Below are 26532 nucleotides of genomic sequence, written 5' to 3'. Positions count from 1 at the left end.
ACACAACTGGGCTAGACCATGGACTAGTAGAGGGCTCTATTACCCCGAGATCAAGCATCTTCTTGACCTCTCCTTTGATGTGGGCTCTGATATGTTCTGACATTCTGTATCCTCTGCTTTTGACTGGCAGACAGTCACCAGTGAGTATCTCATGCTGGCCCCAAGGGGTCAAGCCTGGTGACAGTGAGAACAGGGAGGCAAACTGATTTAACATAGATTTGCACTCCTCTTGTTGCTCAGGTGTCAGGTCTGAAGAGAGATTGACTCCTTCAACTTTTTCATCTAAAGGTACACCTCTGAGGAGATCAGGGAGAGATTCACTCTCTTCTTCCTCTGCAGCTGAAGCTAGGAGCAAGGCTCCTACATCAGGTCTGGAGATGTATGCTTTTAGTCGGTTGGTGTGGAAGACTCTAGGAGCTTCCCTGGGTCTGCCCAGATCCACCAGATAGTTGACCTCTCCAAGTTTTCCCACAACCTTGAAGGGTCCCATCCATTTGTCTTGCAAGGCCCTCTGCCTTGTTGGGAGCATAACTAGAACTAGCTGGGCTTGAGTAAACTCAACCATGTTAGCCTTCTGGTCGTGCCAATGTTTGACCAGGGCTTGACCAGCTTTCAAGTTGTCACTTGCTTCTGCCATCATGTGTGACATTCTCCTCCGGAGACCTATCACATAGTCAGTCACTCTGACTGGCTTGAGGGGAGGAGCACCTTCCAACCCCTCCTTAATCAGGGCCAATGGACCTCTGACTGGATGGCCATAGAGAAGCTCAAAGGGAGAATAACCTACTCCCTCCTGAGGGACTTCTCTATAAGCAAAGAGAAGGCATGGCAGTAGAAGGTCCCACTTTTTCTTAAGGGGTTCTTCTAAAGCACCTATCATGCTCTTCATGGTTCTGTTAAACCTTTCAACCAACCCGTTTGTCTGAGGGTGGTAGGCGGTTGAGAACTTGTAGGTAACTCCACAGGTTTTCCACATGGCCTTCATGTAGTGGGACATAAAGTTTGACCCCCTGTCAGAGATTACCTCCTTAGGAAACCCAACCCTGGTAAAAATACCAAGGAGGGCCTTAGCCACAGCCGGAGCTGTAACAGTCCTCATAGGAATGGCCTCAGGGTATCTAGTAGCATGGTCTACTACAACAAGGATAAACCTGTTGCCTGAGGAGGTTGGAGGATCAAGGGGACCAACAATGTCAATCCCTACCCTCTCAAATGGGACTCCCACAACTGGGAGAGGCACTAAAGGTGCCACATTCTTGGAACCAACCTTACCAGAAGTCTGGCAGGTATGGCAGCTCTTACAATATCTATCTACTTCAGCCCCCATCTTTGGCCAATAAAAGTAGAGTGAGAGCCTTTCCTTGGTCTTCTTGAAACTCAAGTGGCCAGCCAAAGGTATCTCATGGGCTAGTTGTAAGAACTGTTGTCTGTTTTCTTGTGGGACTACAAGGCGTTTGTAGTCTCCAGGTTCAGACTCAGTGGGTTCACTGTAGAAGAGGCCATCTTCCCAGTGCAACCTATACTTCCCAGGCTCTTGCCCATCAGCTTGAGAAGCTGCCTGGTGGCGGAGACCCTCCAGAGTTGGACATTCTCTTTGCCCCTTACGAAAAGCTGCCCTGCTAGGCCCACCTTCTGCCAGTAAAGACTGCAGCTCAGGATGGTCCTCAGGGTCCAAATCTCCAATAAGGTTGGGGCCTCCTTCTAGCTCTTCCTCAGAGTCTAGCTCAACCACACAGGGTTGTACCTCCCTCTCAGCCTCAGCTGGAGGGGGAGTTACAGGTGTAACTTTGGACAACCTCGGGGAAGTCCTTGTTGGAAGCACTGGAGTGCTTGCTGCTGGCTTTTTCCTAGGAGTCTTGGGTTGCCCCTTTGCTCCTGATCTGGTAGTTACTGCAGTAAGTTGCTCCAGTGGTAGAGGAGTGATTTCTGTCATCATCTCCTGAGATAACCCTCTCAGGGTTTTCTCCCTTGCAGGTTTTGTGAGTTCCTGAAACCTTTTGCTAGGAGGTCTGGGGGTATGAGATACAACTCCAAGAGCTTTGAGGTCATTACCCAACAGAACCCTACCTGGCACTTCACATTGTACACTGACAGGTATTTTTACAGCCATATCATTACATTGGATGAGAACTGGTAACTGGGGACACATCTGCACAGGCCCACCAGCTAACTTGGTGAGGCATTTGGGTGCCTTAGCAACATCCTCTGCCTTGAAAAATGATTCATCCACCACAGTTATGCTGGCTCCAGTGTCCCTAATGGCAGGAGTCTCCTGACCATTCACCTGGACACTGTCCTTATAATACTCTTTAGTATTATCTGGGATAGAGTTATAGACATCTAAATTCTGTTGCTCCCACAACCCCAGAGAGACTAAAGAAACACTAGCTGAGACTCCAGTGGGTTCATCAGCTAGTAATAGAAAGTTTCCACTTGCCATATGTACTTCCTCTTCTGGAGCGAAGGCTAAGGAGGCAAGCTGGACCCCTGAAGGTTTACCCTTACATCTGGGATCTCCTTTCACATGGTCAGTAGCCTTACAAACAAAGCATGAGCCAAAGGCTCGCTGGAATGGAGGCTTGTTCTGACCTCCTTCTGGTCTGGGACCAGAAGGTACACTAGCCTGATTTGGTTTCCCTGGTGGCTTACCCTTATAGTTTTGTTTGGGGCCCTCTTTGGAATTTGTAGTATTAGAATTCTCTTTGGAGTCCTTCTTAGACTGTTTTTCCCCATCCTTCTTCTGAGTTACCCCAGAATCCTTGTGAGTGGCCCTGTTGGCAACCCACAAGTCAGCAGCCTTAGCTAGCTTCCGGGAATCTAATTCCCTGGAATCAGCCAAGTGTTGTCTGAGCTCAGGAGAGCAGGCATCATAAATAGTCTCCAACATAAACAAATTCTTCATACCTTCATAAGTGTTCACCTTGTAACCCTTAATCCATCCCTCTAAGTTTTTCAAACATTCATTCACCCAGGTAGCCCAAGGGGTACCATCATGCTTTTTGAGGCTCCTAAACCTCTTAAGATACTGGGAAGGGGTCTTCCCAAACCTAGCTATCAAAGCTAGTTTCACACATTCATAGTCCTTCCTATCCTCCTCCCCCATTTCCATTACCACATCAGTTGCAACAGGGGGGAGCCTAGAGAACAACCAGGTAAGTAAGTCATTTCCTGTGATGTTCTGGAGCCCATGATTATATTCAAACAGAGACAACCAATCCAACACATCCAACTTAGGCTCATACATACCAACCAATTCTTTAGGCATCCGGGGTCTTTTAGGACTGGAACTTCTAGAGGAGCCAGAGAGAGAAACATTCTCAACAGATAATTTCTTCATTTCTAAGTCATACTTGAGCTCCATTTCCCTTAGCCTTAGTTCTTTGTCAGTTTGAGCATTAAGTTTCTTATACTCCAATTCTAGCTTCATTTTCTCCAGTTCAAAGTACTGAGGACTAAATGTGGGACCTGGTAAAGGTCCAGTAGGTACAGCAGGTAGAGCAGGCAGAGGCCTAGGGGGGACAGTTACAACAGCCTCACCCTCCTCTCCTGACTCTTCCTCAGAATCATCAACATTTTGCTCCATGTTAACTTCAATACTGTCATCTACAGTTGCTGGAGTGGTAGGCTCCTCTGAACCATCACCCAGACTTTGGTTAGCTAACAATCTTTCAATCAGCTCCATTTTCTTGCCCTTAGTCAGGAGATCCTTATGTTTACAGAGCACTCTTAAACAATCAGCAGTTTTGGCTGCAAGGGACTCTTGACTATAGCTTTCTATAACTGACATGTTAGAGGTTTTACTTTTTCAGTGCTAAGCTTTGTGGTTAGTTGCACTAAGGTATCTAAAGCACAATAAAATGTATACTCAATACAAATCCCACCGCTGTACACCAGTGTTAGGCAGAAACCTGTGCAGTTCCCTTGGGGAACACTGCAAAAGATTTAAGACTACAGGTAGAGCAGTAAACCCCTTTGGTAGCAGTCTGTACCACCCAGATTTACCTGGTAGCTGTGGCTGAGCAGTCAGACTTCTCTCAAGAAGAGTTAGGCAGTATGTAAAGTATACACAATATGTACCAAAACACAATAGCACAAGCAAACACTGACCAGAGCTTGGTTTCAAAAGTATATAGTTATTTATTTAAAATACACATAAGTTAAAAACACTCTAGCAAAAATATAGTAAAAGCACTTCAACACAGTTATACTGAAAGTAAATTCAATCCTTTCTCCTATCTAGACAACTCTAGGTTAACACCACTTAATTAAAACAGAGGTGAGTGCTTAACGTTAGATGACACTCTAGTAGTTTCCAAGAAAGGGAGAGAAAAAGCAGAAATAGGTTAAACACACCACTCTAAGGTCCAGAACACTTGCAATAGGCTCAAAGAAGCACAAAGTCACAGGTGAGCAAAAGTCACTAGGCAGGGCCCACTCTTAGAGTAGCCGGAGCGAAAATGTGCCCAAGATCACCCTGTTAGTTAGAGATTCAAAGTCTTGCAAAGAGTCAAAAAGAGTTTAGAGTGGCTCAGAAAGTTTAGCCAAAGTGTCCCAGGCACTCCCAGGTTCGAAAGCCGGGGACTAAATCTACCCCGTACAGTCGGTAGCAAGGGAAGCCAGGCGGAACACAGTACCTTAAGCGGAAAGGATCCTCCAGCGGGGGCAGTTGTTCCAGGCAGCGACAGCAAGGCTCGACGTCGGTCAGGGGAGAAGAATATCTCGCTGAAGAGCAGAAGAGAAAGGTCGTAGCACTGCCCGGGAAGAAACCAGCCGCGGAGTCCTCCGGTTAAAGGGTTGGTACCGACTTTCGCGGTATGGGGGTAAAGTGTGGTATTCCGGATGCCGGGGTGCTTGGCACAGGCAAGGCGGCCACGAGATACCTCAAAAGAACGGAAAGAAGGCGAAAACTGGTTGTCCCCACCAGTCAAGGGAAGGAGCCACTCCGTTAAGAGTTCTCCTCGGTCGTCGGGAAAAAAAGTGGTGAGACGGTTCAGCAGGGCTCCACCGGGTGGTGTCGTCGAAGCAGGTCGGCTCAGCTCTTCCCTCGTCGGATTCTTGATCCTGTGGCGACTTCTGAAGTCCCAGTCCCCAAAGCCCTGCTTTTATGCAGCAAACCCCCATTCACCCAGCCTAGCTGTCACTCAAACATGCTAAGTGGTGAGCCGGCCGGCTCACCACTTGGGCCAATCAGGACGGAGTGCGACTTGAGTTACCAAGGTAACTCAGTCCAGGGTGCCTAAATCCCCCTCCACCCCTCCTAAGTACCCCAGACAGAGTGGCACCACTTTGGAGGGCTTCTGTGGAGAAGCCCGCCAAAAGTGGAACAAAGGGCTCCACTTTGGGTCAGAGTTACAGAGGCGAACACCAACGCCATTTTAGAATCAAGTTTTGGCAAAAAGTCCCAACCGGAGTTATAAAAATAAATATATAAACCGGCGGTATGTTTAAGGCTACCGTAAATAAATAATTAAATGTGTTAGCCTAAAACAATGGGAAATCCCATAGGGAAATATTCGCGGTCGAATATAAAAAGTAGTTTCCACTGCCACCAGCCAAAACTCGATCAGGGGGGACGGAGACGTGCCCCCTCGACTAACAGACCCTGGGGCAATCGAATTGCCCCAGCCAGTACGTCCACAATATGATGGTTTGTACTGGTTCTGTTCAGGATTCAAGACTAGCAAAGTCTTTGGTGACTTTACATGCCCTGGGAGACAGTAGTCAGTCCCAGGGTATGGAGTCTATGTTGGGGAGTCCCTAGGACACCCCTGGGTCACGGCACAGAGGGTGCTGTGTGACCCACATCACAAAAATACATGAGGCCCTATGGAGTAAAAGACCCCATAGCCCATTCAACACAAGGTTTAACCAAGAAAACACACTTCAACATGTCCAAGAGTGAGGGTAAAAGAGTCTCACTCTTGGCAGGAGAAAAAAATTAAACCCCAGAAATCCAGCAAAGCTGCTGGGGGACTCACTAGGTAGGGAAATTCAGCCTAAACAGAGAATTCTCCCTAACAAGGACCAAGACATTGATAGCTTTTTTAGACTTGAGGAACTAGAGAGCCATCCAGAATGTGTATAAAGAGCCATCCAGAATGTTGTCAAGGACGCTTGGTGGAAGCAGTAGAGAGGAAGGCAAAGGAGTATGCTTGTGCAGTAGTCCAGTTTGCTGATCAGAAGAGTTGATATTAGAGTTTTTGTCGAGTGATTAGTAAGGAACGGATGAATTTTCCAAATGTTGAGGAGGTCATTACGAGCAGCAGAGGCAGTGGTAGTGATGAATTGTTGCAGTTATAGTTGCTACCAAAAGTACCCAAGATTGAGAGCCTTGGGATAGGGAGCAAGAAGGTCAGATTGTTAAACTGTATTCATATAATGCCTCCTTTTTATGAATATTGGCCTATGCCCATTCGCATTACATGGAAAACCACGTCTGAAATGCTTTGATTTTCGATCGACTTCGCTGCCATTTTAACAATCATCCGCCAATTTGGTTTCGACTCCTGCTTTGTGTTCTAAAATGGTGGACTGTGTTTTCAACTTGCAGCCGAGCCGAACGACATTAAACGGTAATGTTTAGGCTGACCGAGAACAGACTATTTGTTCAATGCAAAGAAACCTTGTGACTCGTATGAACTGCAATCCAAATGTTGTATGTGCTCACAAGCCTCATCCCCATATAAACAACGAGACAATGTAGAACAAACTCAGATCGTGTGCTTTTGCCGAAGTGCATTGTAGCGATTCTTGACACAAGGCTTACTGTGGAGCGGAGAACCAACATCGCCGTTGTAACTTCATGGACATGCAAACTTGTTAAATCCATTGTGCAACATTGTAATATTTGATATGTGAACTGAGCACAAACCCAAGCATGTAAGTTATTAGTTCAGAGAGGAGCTGGACAATGTTTGAAAAACTGTATGAAAATGACTGTGTTAAGATGTCCAGCATCTCACCCTTCACTGTGTTTGCTGGTACACACTGCGAGGTGTTGGGAGCTAGATAGATATATGTTTGCTTTGAATCTGTACAAAATAAAAGATATGTGCATCTTATTGACCCGTGATTGGCGTATTTCATGTTGTGGTATTAAGCCTCGATATTTCTTCGGTCTTTCAAGACTGGAAGTAGGGGAGGGGTGGCATTGGAAGCTGGCAGAGAGAGGACCTCCCTTTTTAAAGAGTTCAGCATGAGGGAGAAGAGCTGTCAATTGAAAAATTGAATTGAGAGGGAAAGGAGAACAATACTTGATTGTCAACAGCAAGAAGAGATAGTGAAATTCAAAGCATTAGATAAGTGTTCTTAGGGCAGTGGTATGGATGTTGAAACACAGTGGTGCAAGGACTGATCCATGGGAGATGCCAACAGGCAGAGGGGTGGGGTCAGAGGTTTGTCCCAACAGATTTTAAAGGATTGACCCTTCAAGCAGGAGTGTTCCTAGCAAGAGCAGATGAGTATAGAAGAGAGTTTGGAGTGGTGAACATTAGAGAGAATGTTGGAGACATGCATGAATGCAGCCTCAGCTGAGTGTTTACTACTGAAGCCACATTGAACTAGATGTCCAATGTCATTTCCTCAAGGTAGATAGTGATCTGGTTGAAGACCACCCTCTCAAAGAATCAAGAACAAGGAATAATGGGGAAGGATAGAAACTGGGCAGTTAGCTGGGATGTTTGGATCAGCAGAGGGTTTCTTCAATAGGAGTAAAACAGTTGCAGATTTGAAGAAGGCGGGTAGTCCAGCAGAGAGAGAGATTAGAGAGCTCACAGAGATATGGCCAAGTGATTGAGACTGAGATTCTGAACATTTGGGGAGTAAAAGGCTTGATAGGAGTGTAACATGGGTTGGTATTGCATAAAATGTCTGCTAATTCAATAGGGGAGCTAAGGGAGAAGTAGTCAGAAGTAGATGTGGTAGAGGGAGAGAGGTAGTGGACAGAAGAAGGGGTGGGGAGAGAAAGAGAATGACTATGAGAGTGGCATGACTTTTAGAGATATTAGAAGAAAAGTAGTGAGTAAAGCCATTAGTAAAAAGGGAGAAGGAGATGGTAATTGGCTTGGGAGATGTGGGCAAAGTTTGGAGGGCAGAAGAATGTTTTTGGGGGTAACTGAGAAGGTAGGTGATTAGGTGTGTGAAGGAGGATAATTTCAGTCCAGTGCAGAGGTTAGGGCAGCAAGTGATTTTGAGTAGGCTAGGAGTAGGGCAGTGTTGATAATCTGTACCAGCGTTGCAGGTCACATTGCCTGTTTGTTTTGAGAGTCTTAATTTCAGGGGTGATCCTAAACTGAAAATGGGGATGGGAAGGTGTGAATGTGTGTGCAGGATAGTGTTGGTCCAATGGAGTCATGAGTGCATAGCGAAAGTGAGAAAAACCATAGTGAGTGGAAGAGGCAGGACTAGGGGAAAGAGACAAAAGAGCAAGGTGTCTGCAGTGGGCTATGGAAGGTTAAAGTCCTGCAGCACGACAATGGGGATGTCAGTAGGAAGTTACTCAAGGAGAAGGGTTCAGACCAGGAAAGAAGGAGTTGAGAGGATCTGGGGGCCAATAGAGAGCCAGAACAGTGAGAGTAGTAGGATCGAGGAGTTGAATGCTGGCATATTCAAATGAGGAAAGGTTGCTGCAATAGAGGGGTAAAGAGGTAGTGTTGAGGGACTTATTGATAATGAACCCCACACCATAACCCTTCCCAACAGGTCAGAGAGAGTGGGAGATGGCAGCAGAGTCAGTGTGGATGGCTGCCAGTGTTGCAGAAAAATATGGGGAGATCCTGGTTTCTGTAATTGAAAGAAGTGGAATTTGAGGGTGACAAGAGTCGACATGAGCAGTGATTCCATCTTATTCAGAGAGTGGGTGCCCCTTCAAAGGGTCTTTCCAAACATGGAAACCTTTGGTAAAAGTGTACACAGAGTATAACCTATGAGTCATTGACTCACAGTGTGCTCTTAGTATTTCACCCCTGTGAACAGAACAGTAACAGCTGCAAAGACATCACTCACCGGTGCTGTTTGAAAACTCTCCTTCGGCACACGGCACACAGTCAAAGCAGCAGGTGGGCATCTGCTTTATAGGAGCTTTTCTGTACCCTGGAAGGCAGCTCTCACTGCAGACAGAGCGCGGAGCCTGTGTTGAAAAAGGAACAATGAACCACTGGAGAAAAGGTGGACACCTTTATAGGAGAACAGCACAAGCCATTTCAGGAAAAGATTGGCACTAGCAAATGAATAAACACTTGGAAATGCGTGAACATTCTCTTGTACTAGGCATGGAAACAACCAGCCTTTCTGATTTACTTGAAAGAAAGTTCAGTGCATGTGAAGGCTTGAAGACAGCCCCACCCACCGACTGATGAATGTGCCAATGACAATCAAGGCTTGCACTGAAAGTGGCAACATGTATCCATTGAAGGCTACTAAAGCTCCAGCTCGAGGCCATGTTATAGATTATGGCCCTTATATTGCTTCCTTGCTGCACTTGCATGTTCTGAATACTCACAAGGCATAGGAGTTTTGTCCTTTTTTCCCTCCACTGTATTTAATATGGTTGTGTATTTTAATGTGTTTCATTCCCATGTTCCCTCCATGTTGCCCTGTGGGTGATTTGAAACACTCAGCAATTACCCAGGCACAAAGGGTGATTCGTACGGGAGGATATTAACAGGAGTATTATTAACCCACTACAAGCAACAAGCCAATGCAGACAAGTCTTTGGGCTAGCGACCAGGAAGAGAGCCTACCATAGCAATTGCACATGCTGTTTGAATGTATGTTTAGATATTTTACATAGCAAGCAATGCCAACTAGACTATGTATTTTGAAGTTAAAGCAGCAGATAAGTATATTTCAGGTTATAGAATCGTGTTGGGTTAGGGAACAGCAGCTGAACAGCAATACGTGTCACAAGTTCACAGTGTGGCAAGCTAGCAGGTGAGCAAGAGTATATGTGTGGAAACATATCGAGCATGCATAGGCCTGGCATGCGACAGGCATTGGTGTCTTAAATGATTTGAGTATCATAGACATGTAGAATCCTTACTGCAGGTCCCATGTTCAGTAACTTGAGTGTCATGGGAAATAGAAGAACCATTTTATTTGCAGTAAAGTGCTAAAATACATCAGGTTGAAGAGCATTGAGTATCAGAGTTCAGAGGTTTTTTCACATACCAAAGGCCATTCCACACATGGGGGGATGGTCTTGATGGTGCATGTTTCTTCAGGCCATACCAGCTTCTTCAATGTCCACTCATGTGGGATAACATTCCTTGCCCTATCCGTCACTGTGTTTTCTAACTTGCCACTGAAGAAGACTCACATGTATGTGGGTCAACTGTGAGGCAGAGAGCTGTGGACTTCTATGGACTTAGGAAGATACAGCAGCATTTGTCAGGTGGACAAAATGCACAGAGCTACTGTTATTGAAATGTGCCTGCATGTGTATTTTCACAGCAGAAATACACATCTTTTGCTCAACTATGCTATTGCTTGTCACTCCCTTCCACTCTAGCGTCCAAAGCTCTCCTCAATTTACATTCTGTTGTCCAAACTGTACTGCATCAAGTTTCCAGCCCTTCACCCTCCTGGCTCTCACTTCCACCAGAAGGACATTCCAAAGTGACTGTCTTCAAGAACTACCTTCTGCCGCCTCAGGGCATTGCCTTAGACTGTTACCATCCCCCCACAATTATCCACAGCCACCATCACCACTGGACTCCAGGACTGCAAGTCTACATAGATATGTACATATTGTAATGATTGAAGATGTATTTAATTGGTGCTGTCCACCTTTTCAATTTATTTATTTAATAATGCGAGACAGTGTAAATATAAACTTTACACATATATACAATAAAATGAGAGAGAAGGATAAAAGAAAATATTAAACAAGCAATAAAAAAAGAATACACTTAGGAAGAAATTTAAAAGCAAAATCAAAAAGAATCAGACTAGGTTGGGAAGGTAAAGACCTCTCTTAAAAGCTTGCAGTTCTTAATATGTGATTTCCAAAAAGTAGTAGATTATCCAAAAGGAAAAAACAGAACAAAAGAAAAGCATTAGGAGACCTTGGTAATCCTATACGATCACATACATGCAATTCAATGTGTTTATTCCCTCTGGGATCTGAGTCCTACCCTTCCCCAAATCAAAATGTCTGCAGATAAATTATGTTGTTTTCATAGGTTCAGTATCATGCCCAAAAGCCCTAAAGGATGATAATGAACTCTTCAGATTATAGGAAGGAGGGCATAATCTGCTAACCCAGTGTTCTGTGAGAAGATAGAGGTGTTGGATACGCTAGATGGTAATAGCAAGAGACTTCTCAATATTCAGCCATATGCTATATATAGCTATGTGGGTTTTTATGGAAGTCGAGTTCAGGCTGTGATACCAGAACCATGGTTCTTTTATGTGCTCAAATTATGGACCACTTCCCCATAGCATAGTTCATAGGTTTTAAGCATGGCCGGGCACGCTGTTAAGAGGTGTATAGCTGTTTCATTAATGGAGGCGTTCTTGGAGATTCAACAGTGTCTTTCCTGCGAGGGTAGATGACTGTCTATCCATTTATTTGCCAGTACCGGTAAGCAGTCGAGACGCAGTAGAAGAAGGAAGCGTCTTAATTTACCAGAGGGACTCAGATTGAAGTACAGCTGTGATTTCAGATAGATGTAAAGTCTGTATTGTATAAATTGATACTTCGTAAGTTTGCTCAGATGGTCATAGTTCTCGAGCCAGTCCCATAGATCTATTAGTTTGGAAAGAGCCTTCTTCGATGCGTCACTTACAGCCCTTAATGCTGGAATCCAGCCAATCTCCTTATACAGGTTTTCCATATGGGTTTTCAGCTGTTAGTGAGTCGCCTCCCTAGAGATTTCTTGTAGCAGTGACATTAGTAAGAGGTTCGATGGTTGATTAGTCATCTTAGAATAGATCTCAGCTCTTCTTTTAAGTACGGTAGCTTTAAGGGAGGTTAGCCCGAGTTCCAGTCTCAGTATCGCCATAGGGATGCTTTGGGGGAGACCCAGTATCCGCCTCCAAAATTTACCCTCAAAGACTTGGAGCCAACTTAAGTTGGTGTATAGTAGTGCCTCCAATCCATATATGACAATAGGGACCAAAATCTGCAGATAGAGCTGACGCACGCCCCACATAGTATAGCCACAATTTTTTGTTGCAAAACGATGGATTAATGCAGTTAATTGTGCAGCTTTGGTGGTTCGAGCTTGTATGCACTTAGTATATTCTCCTATGACATCTACCTCCACACCCAGATATTTATATGAGGGGGTGTATTTTACCTCAGTCCCCTGGATGGCTAGCTTGGGTCTGGCAAATTTTTTTGCCGAGAATACCATTAATTGGGTTTTTTCTTTGTTAATAACCAAACCATTTTTAAGTGCATATTCCCAGAGGGCATTAGCCGATCTAGAGAGGCCACTGAATGTATGGTCCATAATGATCAGATCGTCTGCATAAGCGAGCACTGGACAGTGCTCGGATCCGATCCGAGGAGGGCAATTATGTACTGCAGATATCGCTAGATAGCAAGCAATGCCAACTAGACTATGTATTTTGAAGTTAAAGCAGCAGATAAGTATATTTTAGGTTATAGAATCGTGTTGGGTTAGGGAACAGCAGCTGAACAGCAATACGTGTCACAAGTTCAGTGTGGCAAGCTAGCAGGTGAGCAAGAGTATATGCGTGGAAACATATCGAGCATGCATAGGCCTGCCATGCGACAGGCATTGGTGTCTTAAATGATTTGAGTATCATAGACATGTAGAATCCTTACTGCAGGTCCTATGTTCAGTAACTTAAGTGTCATGGGAAATAGAAGAACCATTTTATTTGCAGTAAAGTCCTAAAATACATCAGGTTGAAGAGCGTTGAGGATCAGAGTTCAGAGGTTTTTTCACATGCCAAAGGCCATTCCACACATGGGGGGATGGTCTTGATGGTGCATGTTTATTCAGGCCATACCAGCTTCTTCAATGTCCACTCATGTGGGATAACATTCCTTGCCCTATCCGTCACTGTGTTTTCTAACTTGCCACTGAAGAAGACTCACATGTATGTGGGTCAACTGTGAGGCAGAGAGCTGTGGACTTCTATGGACTTAGGAAGATACAGTAGCATTTGTCAGGTGGACAAAATGCACAGAGCTACTGTTATTGAAATGTGCCTGCATGTGTATTTTCACAGCAGAAATACACATCTTTTGCTCAACTATGCTATTGCTTGTCACTCCCTTCCACTCTAGCGTCCAAAGCTCTCCTAATTTACATTCTGTTGTCCAAACTGTACTGCATCAAGTTTCCAGCCCTTCACCCTCCTGGCTCTCACTTCCACCAGAAGGACATTCCAAAGTGACTGTCTTCAAGAACTACCTTCTGCCGCCTCATGGCATTACCTTAGACTGTTACCATCCCCCCACAATTATCCACAGCCACCATCACCACTGGACTCCAGGACTGCAAGTCTGCATAGATATGTACATATTGTAATAATTGAAGATGTATTTAATTGTTGCTGTCCACATTTTCTGTTTCCAGCTACTACCACCACTAACACTCGATGAACACCTACCTCATCAAACTCCCAATCAGATCCACCAAACCTCTGTTGAGGGTTTGGTAGACCTATCAAAGCCTGGCAACCATAGGATAATTTGAATATCAATGATAATATCCAGCTCACTTGCTGTTTCTCGGTGGGTGGTGTTTGGCTATTCGAGTGAGCAGCAGGGTAGATCCTCACTAGAAGAGAGCAGGGGAGCTTATGATTTAGCCATTTGAACAATTTTGTGCTATTTGTGTCTCATGTGGTGGTCTTTTATTTATCATTTGTACCAGGTTTCTGAAGGCTCTTTTTACTTCTGGTCTGTGTAATCTTTGAGAAGTCTTTCTGAAAGCATTTCTGATCATGTTTTAACCGTTTCCCTTACCCTCCCAACTACATCCAAAAAACAAAAAGAAAGGACTTTATGGTATCACTTGTAAAACTTTTTGGGAACCATTTCCCTTTCCCTTTCATTTCCTGGCTTCAACATCCCAACATGCAAAAACACACTTGTGAACTATTTTGTGACACTCTTTCCCCTATACATTTACAGGATATTCATTTGTTGATTCTCTGCACTTCTTTCCCGCTGTGTTTATTTTGAGAGCATCTTAGGAGACACAAAGGAATACTAGATTTCTGGGAAGGTCAAGCGCATGTTGGCAAATATATGGATGCAGAGTATGCAACGCCCATTGAGATTGAGGCTGGAACCTTGTCTGAGTATTTAATGACAGTTCTGTGGCCAGTGGTGGCATTGGTTTATCATATGGTCGAGAGCTGAAAAGCAACAGATAGGAGGATGAGGTGGAAAGAAAGGAGCCACACAGTATTATGTGGTGATTGGGGCCAGTCACTCAACCGAGGTGGTAGGACTAGCCATGGGCAGGTCACTGAAGGAGGGGGATGTGCAGCAGGCGATAGTGGCTGCAGCAAGTGAGCAGCAGTTGTAGCAAAGATTTTGGGGGGGGCAGCTGCTGAAGAAAAACAAAAAGCTGGATGTGGAACAAGGGAAAAAGGAGATGAAGGGGCAGAAGCAGGAGGGCCAGCAGGTGGAGGAACATCAAGAGGTAGAAACAGGGCATTTGCATAAAGAACAGCAAGAGGTGCAACAAGACGTAGTGGATGTAGGGAAACAGGAAGGTGGATTAGTGGAAGGAGGCAGAGGTGCAGCAGCAGTTGGTACAGAAGGGGACAGATGCAGGGCAGGAGGAGGAGGATAGGAACACACATGTGAGGAAGAGGGATAGGAGGTGGTGGAGGGGTAGCACCCATTGCAGAAGGAGTAGGTAAAACATGTTGTTATTTCTGGAATCCCTTCTAGTAAACATTTGCCAAAGGTCTGGACATAACACAGGTTCCTGCCCCACACATCTCTACAAACTGCTTCTCCTGGAATGAGGCAGCAAAACCTACTGCCTAAGGGGAAAACAAATGCAGGGGAGGGCACTGCTGTTGGCAAGAGCAGTAATAAGATTGTGAAGTAAGAAAAGTAGAGTAGCTTTTACACTTTGGGATCAACTGCAATATATAACAACATTCTGGGGTTACAATCATCCTTTAAGCCTCATTTCACTCTGTGCACATTTCTCCTTAGCAGAGGAGTTATTAGAAATTGAGTGTACGATTATACCCGCTAAATGATTAACTATCCAGATCTGTGCCACCCCTACCAGCAAACATGCAGCATAAAACTAAACCCACTAGGCAAAGGCTGCCCCAAGACATTCACTCCCCGAGATACTGTATTGATATTAATCTACAACCTCTGAAGGACTTCTTCTATGGTGGAGTTACCAGAAGGCTGCAGTGGGTTTATAGGTTTGTAAACTGTTGGAGCAAGATGTATTTCCTTGTGCATGGATTTCTTTATGTATAGAACAGAGGCACTTAGGCAAACAAACACAGTCAATAATGCTATTACCACATACTACATTCCTATTGGTTAAGAAACATTTGTTGTACTAATATAAAAGTCAGCAATACATCCAAATGAGTATTAGAACAATTGTCAAGGTGGAAACATCAGAAGTTCAAGAAGTGCCTTTATCATCTTCTGCATACTATCACAGCGACAGAAAAGGCACTCATATGCACTCTTTACATTTTCCTTTGCAGTGGATCAGTGTTAAAATGTTTTACATATGCATTTGACATGACACTATCTGCATCCAGCTGTATAGAAAGGTGTGTGTACCAGGGGTTTACATTTTCCTTTGCAGTGGATCAGTGTTAAAATGTTTTACATATGCATTTGACATGACACTATCTGCATCCAGCTGTATAGAAAGGTGTGTGTACCAGATGGTCATGCCAAGTCCCCCGGGGAGCAGTGTGGCATGCAAACTTTGAGGCCACACCACAAGCGACACACACAGGAGGCGTTGAGGAATGGCACTGGGTGTGGGCCCCATTGGGGGACATCTGTACTGACCGGTGCCCAGCCCTACCTTGCTTCACTGGGAGAGGAGCGGAGCAGGGAGGCAGTGGGTGGTCCCTGCCCCCGTGATCGGGACCTTCGGGACCAATTTCGCAGTGGTTTGGGGTCAAGGCCCAGTGCCCCCACCATCACTGAGGGGACCAGCACCCAAGAGGGTGCGGATACGAGGAGGGGTTTTCACACGGGGGGAGCGACACTGGACTGTACCCTGAACTTGAGACATAACAGCAGGTCTCCCACGGTACGGACCCTCGACAAGGCCCCAGGCACTGAGTGGTGCCTTGGATCAAACAGCACAATACGCAGTGGTCCGAGGCCACAAAAAGGCTGCACAATCACCCCCTCCACTTAAGCTGATGGCCCAGGGGCGACAGAGGTGAGAGAGCCAAGAGATAACCACGGCTCCAGCTGTTCCCCTCTGGGGATTGCCCCTAAATACACCCCCCAGTGGAGGCCACGTGAGGAGGAGCTTGCCATCAACCCACTCTGGGCCCTGGGTCTCTCCCGCTAGCCTAGGGGACTCTGTACAGAGGATTCCTGTGTGCCCGGGGAAGATAGGGCCCCCGACTATCCAGTAACCAGAATTTGAAACCTCCCGCTAACCGTTGTACGCACCTGCCAGTCCCGGCCCAAATGGACAGAAGACCAACAGAGGCAGCGGTCTGTCCCCGGGTGAGGGGCAAGATACTGTTCAAACCAAAGTTCCCTGCGTGAAGGTGGTGTGGGCCCCCTTCACAGGGTTGTGTGCCCGCCACACTCGCTTTGTTCACAGGGCAGTGATCCACTGGTGCAGGGACCCCTGTACTCACATATTAATGGTGGCGCTGTCCCGGTGCGGGACCATCAGTGGCATGCAACCCACAACAGAAGGTGGTACATAGGAGTGACCAGGTGGCATGCATGTCATGGAGCTGCAATTGTGACTGAGGAAGGCGTAGGATGGAAGTGAAAGAGAAGCTCACCACATACAAGTACGCCCCGTCTTATCCCGACAGAGAGGCCGCACTACTGACTAAAATGGCAGCCACACAGGAAGATGCAGCAGCAACTAAAAAAGACGTGGCCAACCTGCTCGAAGAAATACGCAACATGAGGGCCATCATTGGAGGAAGGGTTGATAAAATCACCCAAAGGATTGATAAGATGGAGGAGCGCCTATAGGAAGTAGAACACAACCAGACCTCCTTGTCTACCTTAGAGGCACAAAGGGACCGACGGATACGGGAAATAGAGATGAGGGACTAAGATGTTCTCCTGAAGTCGGAACAACTTGAGGATCTTCGGAATTCCGGACCGGGATGGGGAGTCGGTATTAGACCTGAAGAGGACCCTTCACGAAATCACAAAGTTGGTATTTGAAGACAACGCCGTCGACGAGGCGAAAATTGAGAGGATTCACAGAGCGGGGTGTCCCCCGGGGGGTCCCAGGTCCGTGCTGGTGCAGTTTCACAATTATAGAGAAAGCAAAGCAGAAAGGCCTGATCACCCTGTACTCAGCAAGAGTGACAATCTTCCAGGACCTGTCCTCTTTGACACTGTGGTGGAAGCGGATGTGCATGCCCCTGACAAAGTGGCTACAGGATAAGGGAGTGAGGTACAGATGGGGCTTCCCGTTCTCCATCTCATTCGAATTGGATGGTCAGAAGCATAAGTTAAGAACTGAACAAGAGACCAGGAGAGCACTGACCGAATTTCTGGGGGCACCAGAGGACGAGACAAACTGTGGTGAAAGGTCAGAGGATTACAGGCAATGCCAGATTCAGGGGCCGAGGAGGAGAAGGATGCCTGGTTTAAGGAAGTATTGGAAGCTTAATACATCGCCAGCTGCAGACTCTTGAAGTGTAATTAATCTGCAAGCTGGTGATGGACCTTGCAGAGTAGGTGACAGGGAGGCCCGATGCGGAGGATGGGTCCCGACAAGAATTTTTGGGGGAGGAGGGTTATTAGGTGATATAGGGATGGGACAATTGCTCAGGCCCGAGAAAGTCTTGATTTATATGGCTGGGAGGGCAGGGGATCGGAGGTAGGGGGCTCAAAGGTAAGGGGTAGGAGCGTGGGAAGGACTGCACAAGGGGCAGTCCCAGCTGGTGGTCACCCCGGTGTTGTTACCGGGAAGTGTTGTATGCGCTTTAGAGGGGAGAGGGGCAGAGGGGTGGAAGGGAGGGAAGGGGGGATGGGAAAGGGGTTTTCTTCAAGTTCAATTGTGAAGGAGGTGTGGAGGCAGAGTTAAGGTCGTGGATGTCTAGGGTGGCAGAGAGTGAGAAGGGTGTGGTCGGTAGAGAATGACAGTGATTCCAGGGGTGCAGGCGGGTTCTCATCTCAGGGTGGGGATGTTAAACGCTAAATAGATGAATTCTCCCACAAAAAGGTCATTGGTGGTCAGGGAATTCCGCAGGGTGGGTCTAGATGTGATGTTCCTCCAGGAGACCAGGTACGCCAGAGGAAAGGAAAGTAAGATTCTGGGGGGGAAGGTGGATCAGACGTACTGGGGGTCGGGTCTGCTGAAGAGAGCGGGGGTGGGGATCCTCCTAGGGAAGGGGCTGGGAATGGAGGTCACTAAGGTTTGGTCAGATATAGAGGGTAGGGCCCTATTGATTGTGGGGAATATTGTGAAGGTCTGTTTCACATTTGCAACACTACTGCCCCAACTAAAGCCAGCAGCGGTTTTTGATGAAGACTCTGCCGAAAATGATGCTTGAGGCTTTGAGACATATAATCCTCGTGGGTGACTTCAATTTATAGCCAGATGCTAAACTGGATAGGCAGGTGGGCAGGACGGGGACACAGGACCCTCGGGGTAGGGGGCACGTAGAGGTCACGGAACTGTTGGGGGTCTATGGACTTAGAGATGAATGGCATCACAACCACCCAAATTAAAAAAGGGTACACCTTCTACTCAGCCCCTGCATGGTACATACACTAGAATTGGTTACACCTATTTCTCACGGGGCCTGTGGGACGCTGTGCAGGGAGCAGAGATCTCGGCGGTCGCATGGTCTGATCATGACATGGTAATAGTTGACCTAGATAGGGGTGACCTACTGCACAAGGGATCAAAGTGGAGATGCAATGAGTCACTGTGGAAGGACCCAGTGTTTCAAGCTGAAATTACAGAAGAAATAGTGGAATATGTCAGAATTAACGATACAGGAGAGGTCTCTAGGAAGACAGTTTGGGAGGCAGGGAAGGCTACATGGAGAGGGCTCCTCATAAGGTAGGGATCCATGAAAAAAGGGAAAGGGCCTTACTTGAGCACAGGCTGAGGAAGGAGATAATACATCTAGGTAGAGAGGCATGGGCAGCCAGCGAGGTGAGGGAGGACACAGTCCAGGAAGCAAGGAGGAATAGGGAGGAGTGTAGAATCCTGGATGAGGGCCAAACGGTGAGGAAATTACAGGTCCTGAGACAAAAGTTCTATGAGAAAGGAGACAAGGCGGATGCACTGCTGGCAGCCAGGTTACAGGTGCAGCGCGAGGAAAGGTGGGTGGCGACTATAGAGGAGAAGGAGGCAGCGGGGAAAGCAGAGAAGATGGGGATCCAGGATGAATTTGCAACATTTTATGAGACTCTATATAAATCTGAGGCCAGACCGGACGTGGGGGCCATATCGTCCTACTTAGCCGACACCTGGATGCTGGAGCTATCGTATGAAAAGACAGCATTATTGGAAGCTCCGATAACGGCGGAGGAAGTCAAGAGGGCGGTGATGAGATTACCTCCTGGGATATCACTGGAGGAAGATGGGTACACAGCAGGCTTTTATAGGCCATTTATTTTCCTGCTTCTCCTCTTCATGGTAGATCTTTTTTAATGAGCTCTTGGAGACCGGGGTAGCTCCCGAATCACTCTCCCGGGCTTTCATAACTGTGATTCATAAGGAGGCCAAATATCCTCAGAGATGTGGGTCTTACCGCCCCATCTCTCTGTTGAACATAGTTGCCAAGATTTACAGACGAGTTCTGGCAGCCAGGCTTGAGGTACACATGCCACACTTAATACACTCTAAGCAGGAGGGCTTTATAATGGAAAGACAGGGGTCTGACATGATGCAGAAGACTCTCCACTTGATTCACGAGTGACGGGAGATGGGAGATGGAGGGTGATCCGGCCCTTCTCTCTGTGGACGTAGAGAAGGCGTTCGACAGGGTAGAATGGGGGTTCCTGGAGTCGGTCATGGATAGGATGGGCTTAGGACCCAGGTTTAGAAAGCGGGTGTTGTTGGTGTATACCTCCCTGAGGGTGTCAGTAGCGGTCAATGGGGAGTACTCCCGATGGTTCGATTTAAGTAGGGGCACAAGGCAGAATTACCCTCTCTTGCTGATTTTATTTGCTCTCTCCCTAGAACCGCTGGTGCAAATAATCTGAGGGGACCACCATGTAGAAGGTCTTAATGTCTGAGGTTTGGAGTATAAACTGGTGCTCTACGCGAACGATATGCTGTTGCACCTCAAGAACACCTTAGTGTCTGTTCCAAGGGTGTTACAGTTGATCGAGCTATATGAAGTATTATCATGATTTAAGATTAACAGAGCAAAAGCGGTACTGTTTCCACTGAAGGTGGGTGAACAAGGGGAGGTGGATAGAATTGCCCCACTGGGTTTGAAGGTTCAATGGGACACACTGCGCTAACAATGTCCTGACTGGAGCGGTTGAATGCATTAAAGATGGTCTGCCTACCAAGGTTTTTGTATGTATTCCAGATGCTCTCGATCTCTCTCCTGGAGTCATTCATCAGGGAGACAAAGGGGGCGATGTGCACGTTTTTGTGGCAGGGTAAGAAACCAAGAGTGGCTCACGATGTTCTTGTACTCCCCAAAGAGAAGGGGTGGGTTTGACTCTCGAATTTGAAAACATATTACGAGGCGGCACAGTTGAGGATACTTATTCCCCATCTCAGGATACAGAAGGAACTCCAGTGGGTAGTACTGGATAACACCAATATGACCCCTGCCACTGTGGGGAGTGGCCGTGGCCACCGGCTAGGACCCTATCCTGTAAAATCTGAGAACATCCGATCCTGGGAACCATATGGGTAATTTTGAGGGAAAGGGTGGAGATGCTTGGAGTCACCACATGGCAACCCCCACCCCCTGCGTCTCCTCTGGGCACCCGGAATCAGGGAGGAGATACCGAACCCCAAGAGATTCCAATCGTGGTATGAGGTGGGGTTGGAGAGGGTGGGACAACTTTGGAAGGCTGGAACCTTAATCACAATAGCGGACCGGGAGGAAGTGCTGGGCATAGGGGTGCGCTCGGCTTTCTCATATCTTCAACTCAAGGGGGTCCTCACGAGTGCCAAATGAAAAGAGAAGATACAAAGGGTACTCACACCCTTTGAACAAATCTTAGAATAAGGAAGTGGAAAAAAGGGCTTGATCTCAGCCATGTACAGGGCATTGGTGACCGTGGGGAAGGGGTCAACTGAGAGCTTGAGACGGAGATGGGAAAAGGATATGGGAAGAGAAATTGACCCGTAGCTCTGGTAGAGGATGCGTATGGGGGTCTCCCAGACCTTGATAGCGTGTCAATATAAATTGCATGCTATTAAGCTACTCCACAGGTGGCAATATGACCCGGTTAAGTTATCGAAGAAGTTCCAGACTATGAGCCATTTCTGCTGGCGTCTCTGTGGAGAGAGGGCCGATTACTGCCATATGTGGTGCAGATGCCCCCGTATTCAAGGGTTTTGGGATGAGGTCCTGGGGTGGATCAAAGATGTGGACGGGATCCTGTGCACTAAAATGCTGTTGTTGATATTGATGTTATGGGGTGAATTAATGACCAGATACCTTGCAGGATGATATAAGATTGTAACAGTTGAACACTTGCTAAACACTTGCTATTGTTAGGGAAGGAGAGAACTTGTCCCCCGGGATGGGATAATTCCCCAACAAAGGAAGGACCCACTCAGTGGGATGGCACTACAGGAGTACTGGCGACCTTGGACCTTGACTCGAATACTAGGCTAAGTCTTATCTATTTCACACCAAAAAGTTAATAGTTTTGTTTGAAATACTCTGAAGACCTAACAGAGAGGGGAGGGGGGTTTGAAAAGTTTGCTTTGTTGGGAAACCGTATTGTCGGGAGGTGGGTGTTTGTGATGTTTATGGAACTGTACACTCTTGTGTTTCCCTGTTTTTGTTAATGTTGTGAAACTGAAATAAAAAATACATTTAAAAAATAAAAAGCTAAAGCCCTGAAAGGTGAGAGCAGACCTGTTTGCAAATATGTAAACAAGTTGCACAATTAAGTGAACTGCAGTGAAATACCATTTAGTTATGGACTGCCATGCCATGAACTGATAGGCTGAAAAACCCTACATTGTCCTCTACATTGTGCTAATAAATGATACATAAGGTAAAGGCCTGAATCATATACAATACATAAAAAAGCATATAGGTGATAACATGCTGGTGCACAAGAAGCAACAGTTCATGCTCACCTTGCTCATGATGCCCCCCTCAGAGTGCCATCGGATGGAGCTGTCTTTGATGAAGAGTTGATGGCCTGGTGGAGCCCCAAAGTCATAACGTCCAACCTCAATCTTTGCCATGGATCCATTTGGAAAGTAAACCGTGTTCATTATATCATACTGAGCTGGCACATCCCCTTTGTCATCAAACGATAACTCATCTCCAGCAGGTGTCTTGGATTGTAGATTCCGGAGGTACCTGTTCAGCTGATAAAAAGCAAAAGTGAATTCAAACTAATGATCCATCAACCACTAGGTCATTTGGGTGAAGGATGTAATTAATGCTAACTTAAGTTCGCATATGTGTTTATCTAGCAACATATTCCATTAGTCCTTGGATTTCCTGCTACCTTTGGTAACAATATTTCCTTGAAACCAGCATATTATTGACAATCTTCTCCATTATTAATTGATCGGCAGTTCTTAAGCTACAGGACCAAGACAGTGTCAATCTTCTACTATAGAAAAGAGAAGTCATGCAAGAGTGATATTTCAGTTTGTGCCATATTCCAGTTTTCTCTAATAGAAATGTGATGTTTACAGAACCTATTATACCATGATATATAGATATATACCAAGATATACAGATATACTAGCTTAAGTACCCGGCTTTGCCCAGTATGTCCATTGCCAGATTTGTTTTCATATTCCACTGAAAAAGATGAACAAATATTGTTGTTTGCCACAAAGGTAAAATGCAATACATGTTAATTTCACTAATACATTGAACACCACATTTTCATTTATCTCCGATTTAACTTCTCACATTAAAGTCGTATTTGTATGCTTACTCTGTTTATATGCAGTGTTTTTAACATTGATGGCCATTTCCGCTGCTAAACACACTGCAAATAATCAGAGTAAGCATACAAATGTGATATTCATGGGAGAATTTAAATCGGGTGTAAATACAAATTGGCAATTAATTAATTAGTGAAATTAACATGTATCAAGCTTATTGAAAACAAATCAGAAAAGAAAGACACTCTCACTCTCTTCTAAAAAAATAAGATTTTTAGAGAAGATTTAAGTAAGTTAGGCCAATCTTTGGCCTAACGTCCTCGCCTGTTCAGCAAAGTGATGTGATTGGGCAATTCGCCCTTCTTGGGAGCATATCCCGAGCCGGCAGGCGAACGCCAGCCCACCAGCAAAGGCACACCTTCTAAGGCACTATACATTCGGAGGAGATCCCAAATACCATTCCTAAAGCGGAATTTGATTCGGATATATGTCGCTTTTGTGAGATACCCTCTCAAAGTGAAACCCTAAAACATCTGGTTATTTTCTGTAAATATTTTGACAATGAAAGAACTTTATATTTGGCAGACAAAACTGTTGGCAATTCTATTCTGTCGCGTGAAATACTTTGGTATAAATGTATGAACAATCCTTATATTGAATTTATGTGTGCTTTGGCTAGATTTCTATTCAAAATTGAAGAGAAACTTAGGCTGAAAATGCAGAGCTATCAAAATGTGATAGATTAAGAATGTTTACAATCTGTCTTAATTAATATTCTTGACTGTATTTTTAGTAACAGAATCTATTATTTTGTTCTTTCCTTTTCGTGATTTGATTAATTTTGAGTTATGTGGGCAAGTCCATTATGAAGAAAGAAATGATCTAAGATTATTGTTTTATTTTCTCTTTGTCTATGAAATGTACTTTTAATGTATCAAATTTTTCTCTTCTGTTATTTTACATCAACTATGTCAGTGTGAAAAGTTTAATTTTGAAACTACAACACACTATATTAATAAAAAAAAAAATAAAAAAAAAAGCGGAATGGGGTCCTACCTTAATTTCGGGATTGAGAGAACTCTAAATACAATGAAGGTAGGACAAAGGTAATTGTCAACAGTAACTCTCTATCAAGACGATTTCATACTTTCTTCACAAAATATATTTATTTTTAATGGTTATAGAATAAAGATTTCATAAAATTTGAAACAGTGTACATCATTAATAAATTCATCATAAGACTCTGAAGACACAATCCACAATGGTAATGAAAACACAAAAACACACAATCAATGTTTTCTAAAATGGTATACACATTCATTAATGGGTAAAAACAGTCTATAGGGGTGAATCCTATTAGGTCAAGATTTTTAGATCAATAACAATCTCTAAATATTTTTTTATAACCAGTCTAGGATCATTCCCGGACTGTAAACTCAACATGTTTCAGTCCTCTTGATGGTAGCAGGACTTTCTTCAGGAGTAGTTGTTTAGCAATATTAGAGTGATGAGAATCTTCTTGTTTACAGAGATTAATTCACTGTTAATGGAGCAAACTGTTGACAAAACACCAAGATAAAAGAGAATCAGCATATAGCTAATATTCTCTAGACAATTATGGTGTCGGAGGCAAATCAGGGTTATATTAGTTACCTGAAATTCCAAGTGTAAATGATCCCTCTAGGGGGGACGGGCATTGCTTTAATAGATCAGCAGTTTTTCTTCTAGGGTGAATACATCTTCCCCATATTCCTTAAAATAGATTAGAAAAATTGGGGACCATTAGGTTTGGCCATGCAACTCAGAGACCAAAAATCAGACTGTACTGACAGCCAAATTTATAATGATGTATATCTTTTTGATTTAGAAAAGTATAGAATGCTTGTGCTGAGGTATACTTGATCTCTGATTAGCATTCTGGGTCGATTCTCATGTAAATACGAGATTCAGGTTAAACTTTAAGCCATTCGATAGACTCTTGAGACTGGTTTTGTCACTTCGAGTGAGAGAAATTTGTCTCTGCTCTTTTTCAAAAAGGATTTTATTTTTTATGTTATGGTTATTGCCTATACATTGTCTTTCTAAATGAAAAGCACCTCCTGGTGTTAATGAAATGTAGATGTCGTATTACAACATTTGGTAAGGACCTCTGACAACAAAGGTAAACACTAAAAAAGGACAAATAACCAAAGGAGAACACACTATGTTAACACAGTTTATATCCATGCAAGATGGCGCCTAAAAACACAGCGTTTTTCCAGCATTTTCAGACGCTGTAGAAGATTCCTTAAGAACATATGAAATTAACCCAGCGGATAACATAAGCAGAATGATTTTCGCCGGGATACATATGATCACGAAACCGATCCAGGTAAATGCACGGTTTATTAATCCATTTCCTTAGCCTCCCGTAAGAGGAAACAAGCCCAATATGCTTAAACCATGGCATTTATGTCGATAAATACTATCACAGCTAAAGTATAGCACTAACACTATGCTACATTGAAATATACTCTATGACCCATACCTTTTTAGAAGGGTTTGTCAAAAAGTTTTTTCAATAAATTCCCAATCCATTAGAACAAGGATAATAGCAAACTGTATACATATACACCGAACTGAAGTGACTCACTTGATGGGTTTCTACTCTCATTTACAGATAGTCTCCGGTAAAATCAAGCATACCACACAGACTTTACTGTAAAGCGCCGAAATTCACGACATTTATAGAAACTAAACTCCGGAGAAGCTACCTCGAATTACAGAGGTAAGAAACAACTGAATATGGTCTCAAATACTTCCCGTTATAGAGAAGAGATAAAAACTCTAAATTCTTAACTCTATTCTGAATGTTATAATTTTGGGTGTCAGTACAGTCTGATTTTTGGTCTCTGAGTTGCATGGCCAAACCTAATGGTCCCCAATTTTTCTAACCTATTTTAAGGAATATGGGGAAGATTTATTCACCCTAGAAGAAAAACTGCTGATCTATTAAAGCAACGCCCGTCCTCCCTAGAGGGATCATTTACACTTGGAACTTCAGGTAACTAATATAAACCTGATTTGCCTCCGACACCAAAACAGTGTCTAGAGAATATTAGCTATATGCTTATTCTCTTTTATCTTGGTGTTTTGTCAACAGTTTGCTCCATTAACAATGAATTAATATCCGTAAACAAGAAGATTCTCATCACTCTAAAATTGCTAAACAACTACTCCTGAAGAAAGTCCCGCTTCCATCAAGAGGATTGAAACATGTTGAGTTTACAGTCCAGTAATCATCCTAGACTGGTTATATAAAAATATTTAGAGATCGTGA

At 44.7% G+C, this 26532-nt stretch overlaps 1 protein-coding gene across 1 annotated transcript in view; it reads right to left on the bottom strand.

The window, feature by feature from the left end:
* LOC138510676 (vomeronasal type-2 receptor 26-like) overlaps window positions 1–26532 on the bottom strand; it is a 236911-nt gene that overhangs the window by 84000 nt on the left and 126379 nt on the right. Inside the window, exons 8-9 of the mRNA XM_069626456.1 lie at window positions 22443–22706; window positions 9004–9127 (exon numbers count right to left, since the gene is read on the bottom strand). Of these exons, the coding sequence (XP_069482557.1) occupies window positions 9004–9127; window positions 22443–22706 (388 nt within the window). The remainder of the gene's footprint in view (window positions 1–9003; window positions 9128–22442; window positions 22707–26532) is intronic.

Source organism: Ambystoma mexicanum, chromosome 6p (genome assembly GCF_040938575.1).
Source record: "Ambystoma mexicanum isolate Mex_15411 chromosome 6p, UKY_AmexF1_1, whole genome shotgun sequence".
Classification (NCBI taxonomy): domain Eukaryota; kingdom Metazoa; phylum Chordata; class Amphibia; order Caudata; family Ambystomatidae; genus Ambystoma; species Ambystoma mexicanum.
The sequence above is the reverse complement of the archived record's forward strand: the minus strand, read 5'-3'. Positions and strand labels throughout refer to the sequence as shown.